At 34.3% G+C, this 18,437-nt stretch overlaps 1 protein-coding gene across 1 annotated transcript; it reads right to left on the reverse strand.

Annotated features, from left to right (window-relative positions):
• Window positions 1–351: 351 nt before the first annotated feature.
• LOC145261055 (cytochrome c oxidase subunit 6A2, mitochondrial-like) lies at window positions 352–16,266 on the reverse strand. Its single transcript, XM_080119216.1, has 3 exons — window positions 16,114–16,266; window positions 3,771–3,916; window positions 352–574 (listed from the first exon to the last, which is right to left on the reverse strand). Exons 1-3 carry the CDS (start codon window positions 16,190–16,192, stop codon window positions 494–496), a joined length of 306 nt encoding a protein of 101 aa, XP_079975342.1. The 5' UTR covers window positions 16,193–16,266; the 3' UTR covers window positions 352–493.
• Between the last annotated feature and the right edge of the window lie 2,171 nt (window positions 16,267–18,437).

Here is an 18,437-nt window from a genome sequence, read left to right on the forward strand (position 1 = left end):
AAAACACAATTGCAACTTCTCTTCTGATTTTCGAAAGAAAAAAAAAAAAAAATGGAAAAACGAAAGGGATAAAACAAAGGAAAAAAACAAAACGAAAAAAAAACGAAAGGGAAAGAAAGGAAAATGAAAGAAAAAACGAAAAAATAAGAAAAACAAAAAAACGAAAGAAAAAAAAACAAAAAAAAAACGAAAGAAAAAAAACAAAAGAAAAAAAAAACAAAAGAAAACAATGAAAGGAAAAAGAAAAAATAAGAGAAACAAAGAAAAATAAAAAAAAAAAATGAAAGAAAACGCAAGAAATGAAATAGATTAAATAAAATTAAGAAAATTATGAAGAAAAAAATGAACACCTTTTAAATTTTTTCTAGACTTTTTAAAATTTTATTTCAATAAAGATATAAACAGGAAAGCAATTACCTGAGCTGACTAACGACGAATCAACTCGAAATTAAAAAAAAAATAATTAAAAAAAAAAAAAAAAAGAGAGAAAGTCCTATTCTTCGTAGCCATCAGGTAAGGCGTTCACAGCTTTGTTGTGGAAAAGCCCATGATTGCCATCTCCCCATGGAAAAGGCTGAAAAAAAAAAAATATATAGTTAGTGTGTGAAACGATGTACTAGTTTTGTAGAAATAACACAAACGTTTTCAAAGGAATTGATGCAATAAAGTCTTCAATGAGACATGCCAAATAAGTTAGTCTTTCTCTTTGGCTTTGGTCTGCAAGATGAGCAGACGTGTTTTCAGGGGACTTACCTCCCTGCTTTATGGCTTTATCAGTGCATAAGTGAGTGACATTTATTAAAAGTAGTGATGGGACAATTCCAATATTTTTCTTGATTCCGAGACAATCACCAATTCTTTATAAATCTCTAAATATTAAACTATAAAGTTGCTATTTTTTCCTAATTACCATAAAAATGCATGACCAATGAGCATATGTTTTCTAAAAAGTAAAACATACATGTGGGTGGGGATGGGGGGGTTGATCTTTAGATTTTAGTTTTAGTGGTTGTTTAAAACCAATAAATATTCGATCACAGCATACCCCTTACGGGAGAACTTGAATGCCTACTAGACACTGTCCTCGAGTGTCTAAGGTCTCTCTGTACAGGGGTTTGTCAGAACAATCTGGCATGAGGATACTTTTTCCATAGAAGTAAACCCTGACAAAATATTCAAAATCATAAAGTATTCGCTGCTCAAATAAGATCTCCTCACTACGGCTAACCCACATTAGATTTTACGAGGAATGGTGCACCTTCTCCAAGTGATATTACCTCAAGTAATAGCACGAAGCTGGATACTCCACCAGACTAGATAAATTCTTGTCCTGGAATCCAGTAAGACCAAGAGACCAAAATTAAATATATACTACAACGTATGAAAATGGTTAATTGGGGAGAGGAAAATTGTTCTCAATTTCTTTACTAACTTAGTGTTTGAGAGATAAAGAATTTTCATGGAACATTCGAATATTTATGTATCTCATATAGAGTTCAAGTGTTAGCCCCTGGTTGTCGGCCCCTTGATTTCTGAGAACTTCGACCGAAGTAAAATAAAACAAAGATAGAAACTGATGCCTCTGCCATTGCTCTGGCTGCCACTCTCAATCAGAATGGGCGTACAGTTGGTTTCTTTTCTCGATCACTTTCAGTCAGTGAACAACACTACTCTTCTGTTGAAAAAGAAGCACATGCCATCATTGCATATATAAATTGTCATCTCAAAAATAGCAATATATTATTCAAACACTACCGTGTTTGAATATATGGTTAAGTGGCAGTTCTAGTCATTTAGAACTGCTTTAAAGCATCACCGTTCACTCATTTTTCGACCAAATTTCAAACAATTATTATAGATCACCTTCTCAGCTATATTGTGAAAAAAAATAGATCACCTCACCATGATTTTTCCAGGCTTCCAATAAATTCACCTGTTCTTTGTTTAATTTCAGCCTTATTTTCTTGCCCCCATAAACATAGGTAATAATAATGTACGGCACTTGTCTGCCTTCAATAAAATCCCCCCCCCCCAATTATCTCCCTTTCATTCTCTCTGTTTCACTTGTTACTTATCGTTTCGTGACAGCAGTGAATTGGTAGCAACAGTAGTCACTGAAACGACATGGTTGCTATGGAAACCAGTCATAAAAAACATTGCTCACCCAAGTTTTTTTACGATTTTGACACTACGTAAATTCATCATAACTTGTTTTACTGAACAAAAATTAAAAATTTATTTTCACAATTATAGCTGAGAAGGTGATCTATTTTTTTTCACAATATAGCTGAGAAGGTGATCTATTTTTTTTCACAATATAGCTGAGAAGGTGATCTATTTTTTTTCACAATATAGCTGAGAAGGTGATCTATTTTTTTTTTTCACAATATAGCTGAGAAGGTGATCTATTTATTTTCACAATATAGCTGAGAAGGTGATCTATTTTTTTTTTTCACAATATAGCTGAGAAGGTGATCTATTTTTTTTTTTCACAATATAGCTGAGAAGGTGATCTATTTTTTTTTTTCACAATATAGCTGAGAAGGTGATCTATATTTTTTTTTCACAATATAGCTGAGAAGGTGATCTATAATCTGTAATAATTGTTTGAAATTTGGTCGAAAAATGAGTGAACTGTGATGCTTTAAAGCAGTTCTAAATGACTAAAACTGCCACTCAACCATATATTCAAACACTACCGTGTTTGAACAATATATTGCTATTATTGAGATCACAATTATATAAGTAATATTGTTTTTGCTTAAAAGGACATGTGAGGTGCCTTCAATAAGTTTCCAGACTTTTTTGTACAGGCATTTAAAATTGTTGTAGACTCTTGAAAATTCAGTATCTTATTGCTATACATCTTATGAGATGATTGACCAATTTTTATGATTTTGGTTCAAATGAGCAGATACAGCAGGAATTGTAATACACCCTACTAAAGCCTGATTGTTACAGCTAAAATGCAATCTGGATGTGAGGAGATTTTAGAATGATATGCGATAAAATTTTGTTTTAAACTTGGAAAAAATGCCACAGAAACGCATGGAATGCTTCAGACTGCTTTTGGACCATCTTGCATGAATAGAGCATCAGTTTTTGAGTGGCATAAGAGATTCAATGAAGGCAGGGAGTATGTGTGGGATGACGAGAGGTAAAGAAGTCAGAACACCAGAGTTGATTGGCCAAATAAAGAATTTCATGGATAAGGACCGTAGTGTGTCTATAGAGACAATAAGTGAACAATTTGGTGTCAGTGTGGGAACTGTACACACAATTATTCGTGAGGAACTGAAGATGTAGAAGATCTGCACAAAACTTGTCTCAAGGGTGTTCCAACCTTGTCACAAACTATTTGACCAAGATGGGCAGCAAGACAGCGCTTCATCCTCTCTATAGTCCAGACCTTGCTCCCTGTGACTTAGAGGAGAGGAAAGAGGCTGTGACGAGGGTCATTGACACGCTCACACAAGAGGACTTCCATGAAGCCTTCCAGAAGTTGTTGGAATGGTACAACAAATGCATTGCAGTCGGAGGAGATTACTTCAAAGAGGACTAGAGTTTTGTGTGCGTACTAGCAATAAAAGTGCCCATATAAAAAACGAAAGCACCTCGTATTTTAAAAAATTACCGCTTTAGTCGAACAATAAACAAGCACCAAAAAATCCAAACGGTGTCTAAAAAAGATGTGTACACTGTTTGAATTGTTGTAACTCGTTCAAATTTGATTGGTTTTTGGGGTTTCAAAAATGTAGAAGCAAACCTACCTTATTTCGGATATACAGATGTGCATAGGGCTTGAACTCTGGCCTCTCATGTTCGTGCTCTCCAAAAACATAAGCATTTACCCAACAAAGAGCAACGCCGGGCAAAGCCAAAAAGAACGAAAGTTTCTTCCACAATTTGACACCCTCTAGAAAAGAAAAAAAATTCAAAATGTATTTTTTTATTTTTTACATGGGGGTCACAACTTATCAAGGCCCAAAGGCCACTCAGGGATAAGGGTTATTACGTGTACAGTAATCAGTGAGATAGTATTGTAGTAATCATTAGTATTGGGGGTTTTGATAGAGTGTCTTACTTACGGGGGCGGTTTGTCAGATGTTTACTTTACTAGTGATGGAATGATTTTAATATTTTTCCTAATTCCGATACAATCATTGATTCTGATTTTTTTAAAATCTCTTAATATGTAGTGCCTATTTATTTGCCTCCCCACAAGGGCAGAAAAAAGTGGTAGTAGCGGGGGAGGGGGGGAAATCAAAACAAAAGTAGGCAGGGAGAGAGGTGTTAAAAAAAAAAAAAAATAAAAATAAGATAGTCGACAGGCAGGCTCGAACCCGTAATGCAAAGGAGGAACCCCCCCCCCCGAAAAACGTAACGTTGCCGTTGCGTCCACGTTGCAAAACAGGAAGTCGCGAACACTGAAATTAAGGCTAGTCACTCAAAAGGAAACGATGACTTGCAAAAATGTTGGCAGAAAAAGCGACCCCTCCTTGTAGAAAACTGGCCAGTTGAGGATGAAGGAATTAATGTTTTTGGCCAATTTTTTGATATTTGTCGTCCGAAAGATTGAGCTTCAAAACGATACCAGTTTTGTCACATTCCGACGTGTCTGAAGTTTTTGGCAGACATACAAACACACACACATTTTGTTTTCTACATTATAGATTAGCGGGGGGTACCCAGCGTTGCCCAGACGTATGTAAGTGGTGTAGTAAAAACGCCGAATGAAGGAGGGGGGGGGGAATAAACAAAGTGGTAGTAGTGGGGGAGAGGGGTGGGAAATCAAAACACCACTAGGCAGTTAGGATGAAGAGAGGTGTTTAAAAAAAAAAAAAAAAAAAAAAAAAAGTAGTAGGAGGCAGGCAGGCTTGAACCTGTAAGGAGGAAAAAAAAAAAAACATAACGTCTTAGCCGACGTCCCCATCGCACAACCGAATGTCAAGAGCATTGAAATTAAGCGTAGTCAATCCAATGGTGACGAGGACTTGCTAAAATGTCAGCGAAAAAAGTGACCCTTCCTTGTATACAAAACTGGCCAGTTCAGAATAAAGGAATGAATGTTTTTGGCTAATTTTTCAATATTTGTCGTCCGAAGGATTGAACTTTGGAAACGATACCACTCTTGTGAGGATATGTCACGTGTGTCGAAAGTTTTTGTGAGACATACAAACACACATTTTGCCTTTTATATATTAGACTAGCAGGGGTACTCGGCGTTGCCCGGGTGTGTGTGTAGGGGGGGGGGTTAAAGAATAAGTGAAGTAATAACCCTATTTAAACTTCTAAAAAAAAAAAAAAAAAAAAAAAAAAAAAAAAAAAAAATCGGACCCCCCCCCCAAAAAAAACAACGAAAAGCGAAAAAAAAAAAATCTGATAAGATTGCAGGTTGAATCCGAGTTAAGATAACGAAGCTGTCACTTTATCCATTGTGCTATCGACGCGTGGGCGAATGTAAGTTGGTTTTTATAATATTTAAATGAATTCAAGGTACGTCTTTTGCGCATGTTGACGCATCTTGTCATGAAGGAACGATTTTTTTTCCCCCTTGTAGAAAAGAGTCTGGTTGAGGGTGAAGGAATGAATGATTTGGGCCAATTTTTCGATATTTGTCATCGGAAGCGTCGAGCTTGAAAATGATACCGATCTGGCAAAAATCCATGGCCTCTGTCGAAAGTTTTTGCAAGACATACAAACACACACACACACTTTCGCTTTTATATATATACTAGCAGGGCTACCCGGCGTTGCTCGGGACCGTATAAACAATGAAAAAACAAAAGCAGATATTGAACATATGTTTTATTCTTAGGGGAGAGGAATCTTTCATCTCAAGTTTTAGCGTTACAAACAAATAGATAATGACAGGTTTTTTGGGGGGCCCCCTCGAAGATAACTGATCAGTTGACCAACTTCTAGTGGTCCGTTTGATGTGAAATTTCGATATTTGTCATCCGGGTGATGGGGCTTTGATATGATACCAAATTTGTCAAGTTTGGTTCCGTCTTTCAAAAGTTTTAGCGTTACAAACAAACATACATACATACATACATACACACCGATTTTTGCCTTTTATATATATAGATATATATATATATATTTAGAAAACATAAGTTTTTAGTAATTTATTACATTTTTTCACCCCAAACAAGGCACATTGCCACTTTGTTGTAGGGAGCTACTATCGGGGACATAAGCATCAGGGGTACTGTGTAGGATTGGTTGGTTGTTTTACGGCATATCAACCCTTTTCGGGTTATTTAATGCTGAATCCAAAGATTTTGAAGAAAAATTTTTTTAATAGAATATATTTGTTGTTTTCACGTCGGTTTCTATTTAACCCATAGTTGGGACCCTAACAGGTACTACCACTCCGGGTCAGAGTGGACCTGGGAGCAATGGTAATTAAAGGGTGGCTCCCCACTACTCAAAGCCCACAAGCTGGGGCCTCACCACTGGATATAGTTTAAGGTTATATCCAGGACCTACTGTGTAGAAAGTTGGGCAGCAAGATGTAGGTTCACGTTGCACTTGAACTTCTGCATGTCAGTGCAGTCGGGGAAGCAGGGACCCGGAAGGGAATTCCAAAGTCTAGCCTTTCTGGGGAAGAAACTACTGAAGTAGAATTATGAAACTAAAAAATGTATAACTCATTGCTGTAAGCCACTTATTTATATGACGGCATCGCATGTCGTTCATGACAAACGACACTCAAAAACGATCAAATATCGGCGCTTGCTATCATTTCTATCGATGTGTGTGTAAAAAGTTCTTAGACGCTCCAAAAAACTACAAGCCCCTGTACCCCCATAATCTACACCCCCCCGACAAACAGCAAAATCCCACCCCTACACAGTAGAAATCCCCAGACGCCAGAAAGGCTTCTACTCTAATAGTTTCTTCCCTAGGACTGTTAGATTTTGGAACTCCTATTCGGGTTCCTGCTTCCCCGACTGTACTGACATGCAGAAGTTCAAGTGTAATGTAAACAGACATCTTGCTGCTCAACTCCCTGCATAGTATTTCTTTAAATTATGTCCCAGATAGTAGCGTCCTACACCAACATGGCACTGCCTTGTTTGGCGGGAAAATGCAATAATAATTTAAAAAAAAATATATATATTTTTGGTAATGTTTTATTTTAGCGCCGGAAAAAACTTTTTTCAAAAAAATACTCAATTCAAACAAAAAAATTGAATAGAAAGTTTATTTGCATAAAAAATAAATGAAAAAATGTTTAAACAAGATAGTATGCCTATCTATGTTATATTGTCACTGTTAATAAATACTGAAAATTTAATTAAAATTGGTTGATTTCCAAACTTCTGAAATACTTTAAGAAACCCATTCTTAGCATGGGGATAATGTGTTTTGTAACTATTCTGTACTTTCACCTTTTAACAATGTAATAAAAAAATTATATTGTACCAATGTTATTATTTAGAAACCTGTTCTTAACATGGGGAGGGGAGGGTATTTTGTAACTATTCTGTAATTTCACCTAACAATTTAATAAAAAAAGGATATTGTAAAACTTGAAATTTTAACTTGAAAATAGTATCACAAAAATAGCGCAGTAACTTTGTTTTTTGTTAAATTTTAATTCAAACAGCTTCACTCGACACCACTTGATTTATTGAAGTAAAAAACCGCTTTAAAATGAGTTAAAACACACAAACCACTTATCCAGTTAAGTAAGAGAATAACTTATCTTGCCTATGATAACATTTATTGGGTTCGTTTTACAATCAACAGAGGTATGAAAAAGTAGTTAAAAACAAATGTGATCAAATGCAAGATAAGTTACTCTTCTATCTAGCTCAATAAATATTTGGTGTTGTAAATGTTCATTCTGTTCGAAAAACAAGTTGTGTCGAGCGTTAGAGGAGAACAAGAGAAAGTGGCTGCCGCGTCTCTTGAAATATTTGAAGTCTTGACAATGACTTAAAAAGAAAACATTATAAAAAAATAGCTGTAGAAACCCACCCGATAATTGTCACAGCAACTTAAAGCCGTTAAAATGAAATCTAATTATACTAATTAGTTTAATGTACTTGAATACATTATAATTGTAATCTGCACAAAATTTCTTTTCATTTGATATGCTGCATGCCATAATAATTTCTTTGTATCGTGTTGTGGTGACCATTTTGGATTTCTTGGTCGCCATCTTGGATTTTTCATGATGTTATAATGACAAATGATAATGTCCATCAGAATAATACTTCCTATGATGATAAAGCCTTATTTTTCTTAGCTATTTTTATGAGGTTTCTACTTAAAGCTGTTAAAATGAAGCTGGAATATGCTAAACACAGCCAACTGAACCTTCTACGTTCAAAATTTCATCGTATAATACCTTAAAAAGATCTGAAGATACAGGTTTTTTAAAGATGGGTTAGTCTGTACATTGTGCAAATTTCTTACCATTTTCAGTCACAAGCTCATATGCATTGAAATAGAATTGACTTCATTTTTTGATACTTTGAATGGTCATAACTTCAGTTCTAATGGACCGATTAAAAAAAAAAAAAAAAAAAAACTAAAAATATTATTTCTCTGTTTTTTATGCTCCTTTCAATAATGCTTGATTTGAATTTATTCAATGTAAAGAAAAACATGGTGTGGTATTGCTAGTTCCAGTCTTTCAATTTTTATCTCTTAGCAGCTATTTTTACCAGTTAAAGACCAAATAAGGGTTGATAAGTGTACAGTAATCAATGGGACAATATCGTAGTAATCATTAGGAGTGGAAATTTGGTAAATTGGATTACTTAAGGGGCGTCTCATCAAGAACTTGTTTACATTAGACTTGAAGACAACCATATCATAGTCAGCTGGAAAGCAGGCAAAAGGAACAGAGTTCTACAGGCATGCAGTTCTAAGAAAGAAGCTTTGTTCATGGAATCTATGTTTAGTTTTAGGCACAGATAAAGAATAAGAGAAATTATTGATAGTGGTTTCAACAAGACGGATGTTTTTTGTAAAAGTTTGGCAAGGGGGGGACCAGAGATTGGAGTTCAGACGAGCACTTGCCATAAAAAAAAAAAAAAATATATATATATATATATATATATATATATATATATATATATATATATATATACTATTAAATACCAGTGGCAAGTGAAGTAGCCTTGACTGTCGTACAGGCAGTCAGGTTTCAATACTGGCTTGAGGTAGTTGCCTGTCTAGTTGCACTGATGAGTTGTGCTACAGCGAAACAGTACTGTATGTGGATGACTATAATGCTCCTCATCTTGAGTTGAGCATATTGAGAAGTGATACACGAATTACCATTAGCATATAAGCGACGCTCTTTGTCGTAAACAAATTGAGCAGAGGTATTTTGGACGATGTCAAAACATTGTTAAACTCACGACTCGAGCAGCAGCCACCAATAGTGTAGTGATTAGGAGCCTCCTTTACTGTCGTACAAGCGGTCGGATTTCAATCCTGGCTTGAGGTAGTTGCCTGTCTAGCCGCACTAATGAGCTGTGAAACAGCGAAACAGTACTGTATGTGGATGACTATAATATATATATATGTGTGTGTATGTGTGAATATATATATATATATATATGTATGTGTGCATGAAAGATTTTTTTTTAATGCAATCATCATCATCATGAAAGATTAAATGATAAGTTTAGTCTTGGCAGCATTGAATGTGACTTATTTCCTTCAATAATTACAAGACACCTTCTCTACCACCAATAGCAATGGCCAATGACTCTTTATCTGAAAGTACATCTTTTAAACTCCTCGGCCTAACGTTCACAGGAAATATAAGTTGGAACATTTACATTGAGAGTATTTCCAGGACCGCTGCGAAGAAGGTAGGTTCTCTTTACCGTGCTAGAAAGATATTAACACCTGAAAGTATCCTGTACCTCTATAAGGCCACCATTCGCCCATGTATGGAGTATTGTTGTCATATTTGGGCTGGTGCATCTGCCACTAGTCTCTCGCTCCTAGACAAGATTCAAAAGAGAGTCGCCAATCTGATAGGTCCTGAACTGTCATCTAAGCTTCAGCCTCTGTCCCATCGATGAAATGTTGCATCCCTCTGCTTGTTCTACAGGTACTTTAACGGTGAATGCTCTGACGAACTGCAAGCACTTGTACCCACTCGACATAAATACCCCCGACAAACAGCTAAATCCCACCCCTTCACAGTAGAGATCCCTAGATGTAAGAGAGCCTTCTACTCCAGTAGTTTCTTCCCCAGAACTGCTAGACTTTGGAATTCCCTTCTGGGTCCCTGCTTCCCCAACTGTACTGACATGCAGAAGTTCAAGTGTAACGTGAACCAACATCTTGCTACCCAACTCCCTACATAGTACTCCTGATGCTTATGTCCCTGATAGTAGCCCCCTACATCAAAGTGGCAATGCCTTGCTTGGGGTAAAAAAAAAAAAAAAAGTTTAGAATACTTATTACAATTTTTTTTTTATCACAATTCATTACATACTTTGGATTGTAGAAAATGTCTGAAATTTAAGGCTTAAGGGTTCTTGAGAGTCAATTATAATTCAGGGAATCTTGCTTAATTAGCGTCCAATGATGGTAACAAACTTAAAGCAAATCTGAAATATTTACTTTTTCAAATGAAAAGTGTTGCCTATATTATGCCATGCATGTTGCATAATCGTGCTGACAGACGAGTTCTCGTTAAATCATAAAGATAAGCAACATTACTAGTATTTTATCTTCTTCGAATTAATCATCCTGAAGAAGTCTTACAATAGAGAAAAAACGTTGATGAACATATAATTTGGTTTGTTCTTTTTGCATCTCTCTATCATGTCGGAACATTATTTCCATAATTTTCATCATCTATATATATACAGTGATGATCATATTTATTGGCACGGTAAAATAAAAGTTAAATTTTGTCTAATAAATTCTAAAAAAGGGATTAAATTAAAGAAAATAACAAAGTATATTATGTATTTTTAACTGGCCTTTCCGATGCAGCAATCGGATTTTAGAAAAAATAAATAACAAAGGAACAACAAACATAATTGCAAAAAACCCTTGTTCAAAATTATTGGCACGATTTATTTAATAATCAATTGTATAGCCTTTGGCCTTGATTACCTTCCTCAGTCGCTTTTCATAGTTTACAACCAAGTTGTTGCACTCTTCAGTAGTAATTTTAGCCCACTCTTCCTTACAATAATCCTCCAATTGAATAAGATTCTTAGGCTTCCTTTGCATTACCCTCAATTTTAATGTTCTCCATAAATTTTCAATTGGATTAAGGTCTGGGCTTTGTGATGGCCACTCCAAAACATTAATATGATTGTCCTCAAGCCATTTCTTAGTCAGTTTAGCCGAATGCTTTGGGTCATTATCTTGCGTGAACCACCAACGACGACCAAGTGAGAGCTCTTTAGCAGAGTCTTTCAGGTTTTCATCCAATATTTTAACATAATCTTCCTTTTTTATGCTACCTGTGACCTTAACAAGTCGCCCTGGTCCAGAGGCAGCAAAGGATCCCCAAAACATCAAACTGCCTCCACCGTGCTTCACTGTGGGTATGGTGTTCTTAGGCAGGAAAGCTTCGCCAGATTTTCTGTAAATATAAGACACTTTATTATGGCCAAATAACTATTTTCGTTTCGTCAGTCCATAGAACACGTTTCCAGAATGCAACATCTTTATCAATATGACGTTTTGCAAAGGCTAGCCTTGCTTTCAGGTGCATAGGCTTCAATAAGGGAGTCTTTCTCGGACGACATGCTTTTAAACCAGCTCTCTTCAAAACTCTACCAACTGTATGTCGAGATACATTCACTCCAGAGGTGCTCTGTTCATCAACAATCTCCCCAACAGAGATCCTTGGGTTTTGTTTTACTTGTCGAACAATTTTCCGTTCATCTCTTGGGGAAAGAATCCTTTTTCTCCCTCTACCCTCTAAACTCATAACGTGGCCTTGCGATTTGAACTTGTTTATTATGGCTCTAACAGTGGATTTGGGAAGGTTTAGCTTCTTTGAAATCTTATCATAGCCCTCCCCATTGGTATGGCATGCTACAACAAGCTTCCTGACGTCTTCGCTGTGTTCCTTAGTTTTAACCATGGCGATTGAAAATTATAATTTAGTCACTTATAATAGTTTAAATAAATCGCTATCTAAAAATTATCTGAAAAAAATTATTCACTGAATTAGCGTTAAACAAGCATAATATGGCTATAAAAAAGTTCAGAAAGCACGTAAACCGGAAATTGATTGATATTATACTGATACTAAAAGAAAAACAAAGCCGTGCCAATAATTTTGAACAAGGGTTTTTTGCAATTATGTTTGTTGTTCCTTTGTTATTTATTTTTTCTAAAATCCGATTGCTGCATCGGAAAGGCCAGTTAAAAATACATAATATACTTTGTTATTTTCTTTAATTTAATCCCTTTTTTAGAATTTATTAGACAAAATTTAACTTTTATTTTACCGTGCCAATAAATATGATCATCACTGTATATATATATATATATATATATATATAAATAAAAGCGAAAATGTGTGTATGTATGTTTGCTTTTTTTGTATGTCTGTAAAAGTCTTTTTTCGCTGGACTTTTCGGTCAGCTCATTCCTTCTTTTTATATGCTGTCTAAATGATAATATCTAAGAGTTATGAATGAGGGTATTTAATTTGCCCGACTTTCATAGCTATTTTTTCCAGAATTTTAGATCGTCGCGTGTATCTTTCGCTTTTCAGTATAAAAAAAGCGAAACTAGATTCAAATCGGTACTTCCCGGTGGTCTCGGGAAAACGATGTAAACGTTTGGTTAATGTCGGCTTTTTTAGCGTCATATCAAACAATTGCTTTCGTCTGGACACTCCCCTAATAAACGGGGAGCTAGTTTTCCCAAAGTTGGGTAAAAACAAACAAACCAAGTTATTGACCTCATTAAAAACTGTCCCGCAGAAAATGTTAACTGCTGAATAGCTATTGCTTACGTTGTCGTAACGCTTGCTCAAAATGTTAACTCTACGACTTCAGCTTGACGTCATTTAGTGCGAGCACCTGTCAATTCTCTTTTTAATTAATAAATTCAAACTTCTTTCAGTAATTCATTCGGTTAATGCATCATGTTTTTTTCACATTTTATTTTCCAACTTCGCCTCAGGGCTTCGGGTTTGATTTTACCTAATTACCGAAACATTTTTGTCGAGAATCCTTATGCATTAAATTTTAGATATTTTCTAGAATCGAAATCAACTAACGGATTGTGATCAAAATTGGAATGAGGATTCTAGACATGAGGTTTAGAATCACTAAACATGAATTTTCATCCTTGTAACGGGACTTTAAAGTGGTGTAAAACTTTTTTTAATTTGGGAATTAATTTTACCTGAGGTGGTATTCTTCTAATCTATATATCTATAAAAGTGAGAATGCGCATGTGTATGTGTGAAGACACTTCTCAACCTATGTACTCAACGAATTTTTGATATACAGACTTGAAATTTGGTATATAGGGTATTCAGACATGTGGAAAACTTTTAAATCAGTTTTCATATGGAAAGAAGGGATGCTACGGGGTGAAAATTGAAAAATTGGTACATGGGGGTCGTCAGATTCTTATCTGTTTGTAAACTGTTTCATGACTGCGCATGCATGAACCGTTCACATTATGTTAAGAATAAGTAGATTTGAAAACACTCTTTAAAGATCATGTCACACTGGCTGAATGGTTATCCTATTTGACTCACCATCTTTAGGTTTTCGTTTTGATCTCAAACTTGAATATTGTTTTTTTTTTTTACCTACACGAAGCTGTTTAGAAATATCCTGATACTTCTATACACATATGGCAGTTTCTTTCCATTTTTTTCAAATGTTACAGTGACATTTATTGGGTGCATTTCTACCACCATTATGCTTTATTTCTTATTTTTAAGTGATTATCAAGTCTTCAAAAACATTGTGCCCATCTTTTCTTGTTTGACAGCAGCCTCCAACTTGACTAGTCTTTCGAACCGAATAAACATCTTACATTAAAAAAAAAACAAAAAAAACACACTAAAACTTATCCAGTTAGGTAGAAAAGTAACTCACCTTGCCTTTGATAACATTTATTTGTTATATATTTGTTTTTTTGACAAATTTTTTGAATCTATGTGTACAGTAAAACAAACCCAGTTATTTTGTAGGTTTTTATTTTTCAAGCTTTTTGTATCTTGAATCGTTAGTTTGTAGTGTTTGGTTTGGTTGTTTTATAGTGGATTTTATCGTTTTTGTTCCCTGCCTTGCAGAACATGAATGAGTTTTGCAATGGGAGAGGGGAAAGGGTTACAGTATTAATGTTTGGTACACGTTAGGAAACCAGTCAGGATGAGGGGGGGGGGAATAGAAAGAAAAAGGGGAAAAAGTGGATTGTTGGTTTTGCAGAAGTACAAAACCAAAAAGCATCAGTGTTAGGTGCATATTTCATCTTAGGAAGCCAATATCTTCAAACAGCCTGATCTGATAGCATCAAAAAACTAACGTTACACAGATGATAATGATTATATATAGTTGAGCTTTGTATCCACAGGTATGATAATGATGATTATATATAGGTGAGCTTTGTAGCCACAGGTAAATCTGGGGACTCTTTACTGTGTTAATGCAATCGTGCTCAACAATGAAAAGAGCTATTTATGTAATAAAGATAGTTTATATATATATATATATATATAACTAATATAATTTCGAGGGAAATTCTTGGCCTGAAGACAGTCACCCTAAAACGGGTGATTACAGAAACATGTATGCACATATGTAGCCATCAATGTTTGTATAAATAAATTTAATATGATACAATAAATGTTTATATTAGTTTGTATTATAGAAGATTAGAACATCAGTACCGTCGGTTTCAAATCCAAACAAAAGAGGGGGGGGTTATAATTGGTCTCCTTTAGAGAGTCACCTTTGGAACCAATGGTATCGATCTTCAGAAGCACATAAATAAACAAATATTGCACTATTTTTTTTTTTTAAATACTAATTGAGCACTCTGCACACTCTTCTACTAAATACTTATATTAGTTTGTATTATAGAAGATTAGAATATCAGTACCGTCGGTTTCAAATCCAAACAAAAAGGGGGGGGGGTTATAATTGGTCTCCTTTAGAGAGAGTCACCTTTGGAACCAATGGTATCGATCTTCAGAAGCACATAAACAAATATTGCACTATTATTTTTTTTTTAATACTAATAGCACTCTTCTACTAATCTTATACACCCACAGGTGCTTACTGCTTCTGTAGTTTACAGGCGCGGTGTGCGGTGCGTCCGGTGCGATTTTTTTTTTTATATAGTATTTTCAAGTTAAATTCGATTTTTTACGTTACCTTTTGCTTATTAAATTGTTAGGTGAAAGTACAGAATAGTCAACAAGGCTCCTTCCCCCTATGTTAAGAGTGGGTTTCTAAATAACGTTACTATTTCAGCACGGTTCGTAAATTGCAGAAGCACACAGGTGTATGTATATATATATATATATATATATATATATATATGCGTTTTAAAATAGATTCGTCTCTCAATAAAATATAGCTTAAATATTTAAAATGTTGATTTAACCAAATGAACACTTTAAAAAAAAAAAAAAAAAAAAAAAAAAAAAAAAAAAAAAAAAACGAACCATAAAGTTAGAATAAATTATATAAACAGAAATTAAAATAGTTTATAATACAATATATTGATTCAAATATTTAATAATATATTAATAGTTTGTTTTTTTAAATTAAATTTGAAACACATGAGGTTATTTGCAAAGATCAAGTTTAAAACTCCAAGGTCAAAATTAATGTCCTCATGGTCAAGTTTAAAAACGAACAATATACGCCAATGTCAAAAGATTTATAACTTATTGTACATAAAATAGAATTCATCCAAAATTAAACACATTTTTTTCTGCGGGTTATAATTAATAAAAATTGATGATATACAAATTTTCAATAATGGTTGAAAAAATACAAGAAAATCAATAACACACAAGAATAAATTTTGACAATTTCTTGATATAATTTTCAATCTGATGAATAAAAATTAACTAGATGCAAAGAAAAAGGGTTTGGGGGTGATTTTCTGCAAATATTATACCTCCATGATCACCGGCGCTTGCAGAAGGTCCGTGGGAAGCGAAGCCCCGACGGACGAGGTTACCAAAACGTGACGCCATGTTTTTTTTTTGTACCTTTCCTGACTTTGAGAAAAAGGAAAAATACGCAAAACTCAAGCAGTGGCAGGCGGTTAGTTTCGTATCGAGATATTAAAGAAATTATTATTGTCGATATTAATAAATTAATTCTTAAATATATTTTCTTTTTATTTAATTTAGATATATAAATTATTATTTATATAAATAATGAGATTACTTAAAAAATAAATACGAAAATACCAATTGTATTTTTAGCTATGCAGATTTATCGCTAATAATATTAATTTCTCCTACTGGAGCAAAGAGGTGCAATGTCGTGCAGTCGATTTTTTTTTTTTTGCAGAATCCATGAATCAACAAATCGGAGGGGGGGGGTATATGGGGGTTTGTATTACTGTACACATAGATTCGAAAAAGTTGTCAAATAACAAATAAATGTTATCAAAGGCAAGATAAGTTACTTTTCTACCAAACTGGATATATTTTTTGTGTTTTTATTCAATGTAACATGTTTATTCAGCTCGAAAAACATACCGATGTATTGGAAAAGTCCAAATGGCGCCCGACTCTCTCTTTAACACGGCAAGTTTGGGAAAAGGTGTTATAAATAAAAAAAAAAACTAAAGAAAATACTATTAAAAACCTACCAAATATATGTCAACCTATGTCACCGTAATATATATTGAGCGGATTTCTAACAGTATTTTGTCTAGTTTTTTATTTATAACACCTTTTCCCAAACTTACCGTGTTAAAGAGAGAGTTGGGCGCCATTTGGAATTTTCCAATACATCGGTAAACACTATATTTTTCGAGCTGATTAAACACGTTACATTGAATAAAAAACACAAAAAATATATCCAGTTTGGTAGAAAAATAACTTATCTTGCCTTTGGTAACATTTATTTGTTATATATTTGTTATTTGACAACTTTTTCGAATCTGTGTACAATACAAACCCATATATGGTAGTTTTTTACGACCTGCCCCAGCGTAGTATAAACACCTCCAACCACCCCATGTTAAGAACGGCTTTCGGAATACCCCCCCCCAACCTCTCCATGTTAAGAATGGCTTTCGGGGTTGGGGTGCTTATTCCGAAAGCCGTTCTTAACATGGGAGGTTGGGGCGTTTATAATACGCTGGGGCACATTCTAAAAATTTACCATACTAAAATGCATTAATATTTAATTTTCTACCGACCTATATAATTTTAAAGTGTGGAAACTGATTGCAAGATTTATTGTCTCTGAATTTGTTATTGTTAATTTGACGCATTCGGACGCGAGAAAATCAAAATATGACATCCATTTTTTTTTGGGGGGGGGGGGTAGTGGTCCCTAATTTCAGACTTAAAAGAAAAATAACGGCACTTGTGCAGTTTATGGACTGTGCGGAAATAATAACTATTTAGAAACCCATTCTTAACATGGAGAGAGGGCGGCTTTTTAGCTATTCTGTATTTTTCTCTAACAATATAATAATATAATAAGCAAAAGATACCGTAAAAATTAAATTTAACTTGAAAAACCGTATATAAAAAACCAGCTAACAGCCCGGCATTACCCGGTCATAAATATGATATTTTAATTTATGTAGATTGTGTATGTATTATTATAGAATCAATCCTCTATTTATTATTATATATTACGAGGAATAATTTGCTTGGTGGACTAATTTGCAAAAAATTTTTTTAAATAATAATGATAATGTCGTTCTTGATATTCCGTCTGTATTTTTTTTTTTACAATATCACGTCAGCTGATATTTGGGCTTGAAAATGAATGCCCTGGAAAAGTCACTTCTGATCAACGTTTAGTTTTAAAATATGCAAACAAAGAAATGATTTGCAGCGATTTTAAATGGTACTTTTTCTTTTATTGTAAATTGAACTTATTAATAAGAAAAAATTAAAATAAAATAGTGAGGTACACCCAGGCTTGAACAGGGGATCATTCAATCGGTAGTTGAATGCTCTACCACTGGGCTATATCTCCAAATTATAATAAATGATTTGCTGAAATTTTATTATTTCTCCTAGCCGGTGTAACGTAAAATATTCCCTTGTAAAAATTATTCTCTTTTATCTGTAGGAGAGAAAAGCTATTTTTAAGATTGGATTTTCGTCGATTTTCGATCACTATTGGAGAAATTTCTGTACAAAACATATCTAAGAACATTGCCAGACATATAAATTACCTTTGTGTGAAATTTGCAAAAGATAGGCTCAGACGTTTGTGAACCTTTGAGGAAAGAACTCTCATACA

The sequence above is a fragment of the Euprymna scolopes genome, chromosome 37 (assembly GCF_053919585.1).
Source record: "Euprymna scolopes isolate OS-2025 chromosome 37, ASM5391958v1, whole genome shotgun sequence".
In the NCBI taxonomy this organism is placed as follows: domain Eukaryota; kingdom Metazoa; phylum Mollusca; class Cephalopoda; order Sepiida; family Sepiolidae; genus Euprymna; species Euprymna scolopes.

Excerpts from the sequence above, each read along its gene's own strand:
- LOC145261055 (XM_080119216.1), bottom strand. The coding sequence starts at position 16,192 with ATGGCGTCACGTTTTGGTAACCTCGTCCGTCGGGGCTTCGCTTCCCAC. Across the intron at positions 3,917-16,113 it reads AAGCGCCGGTGATCATGGAG|AGGGTGTCAAATTGTGGAAG; the intron begins GTATAATATTTG and ends TTTCTTTTCTAG. Across the intron at positions 575-3,770 it reads ATCTGTATATCCGAAATAAG|CCTTTTCCATGGGGAGATGG; the intron begins GTAGGTTTGCTT and ends TTTTTTTTTCAG.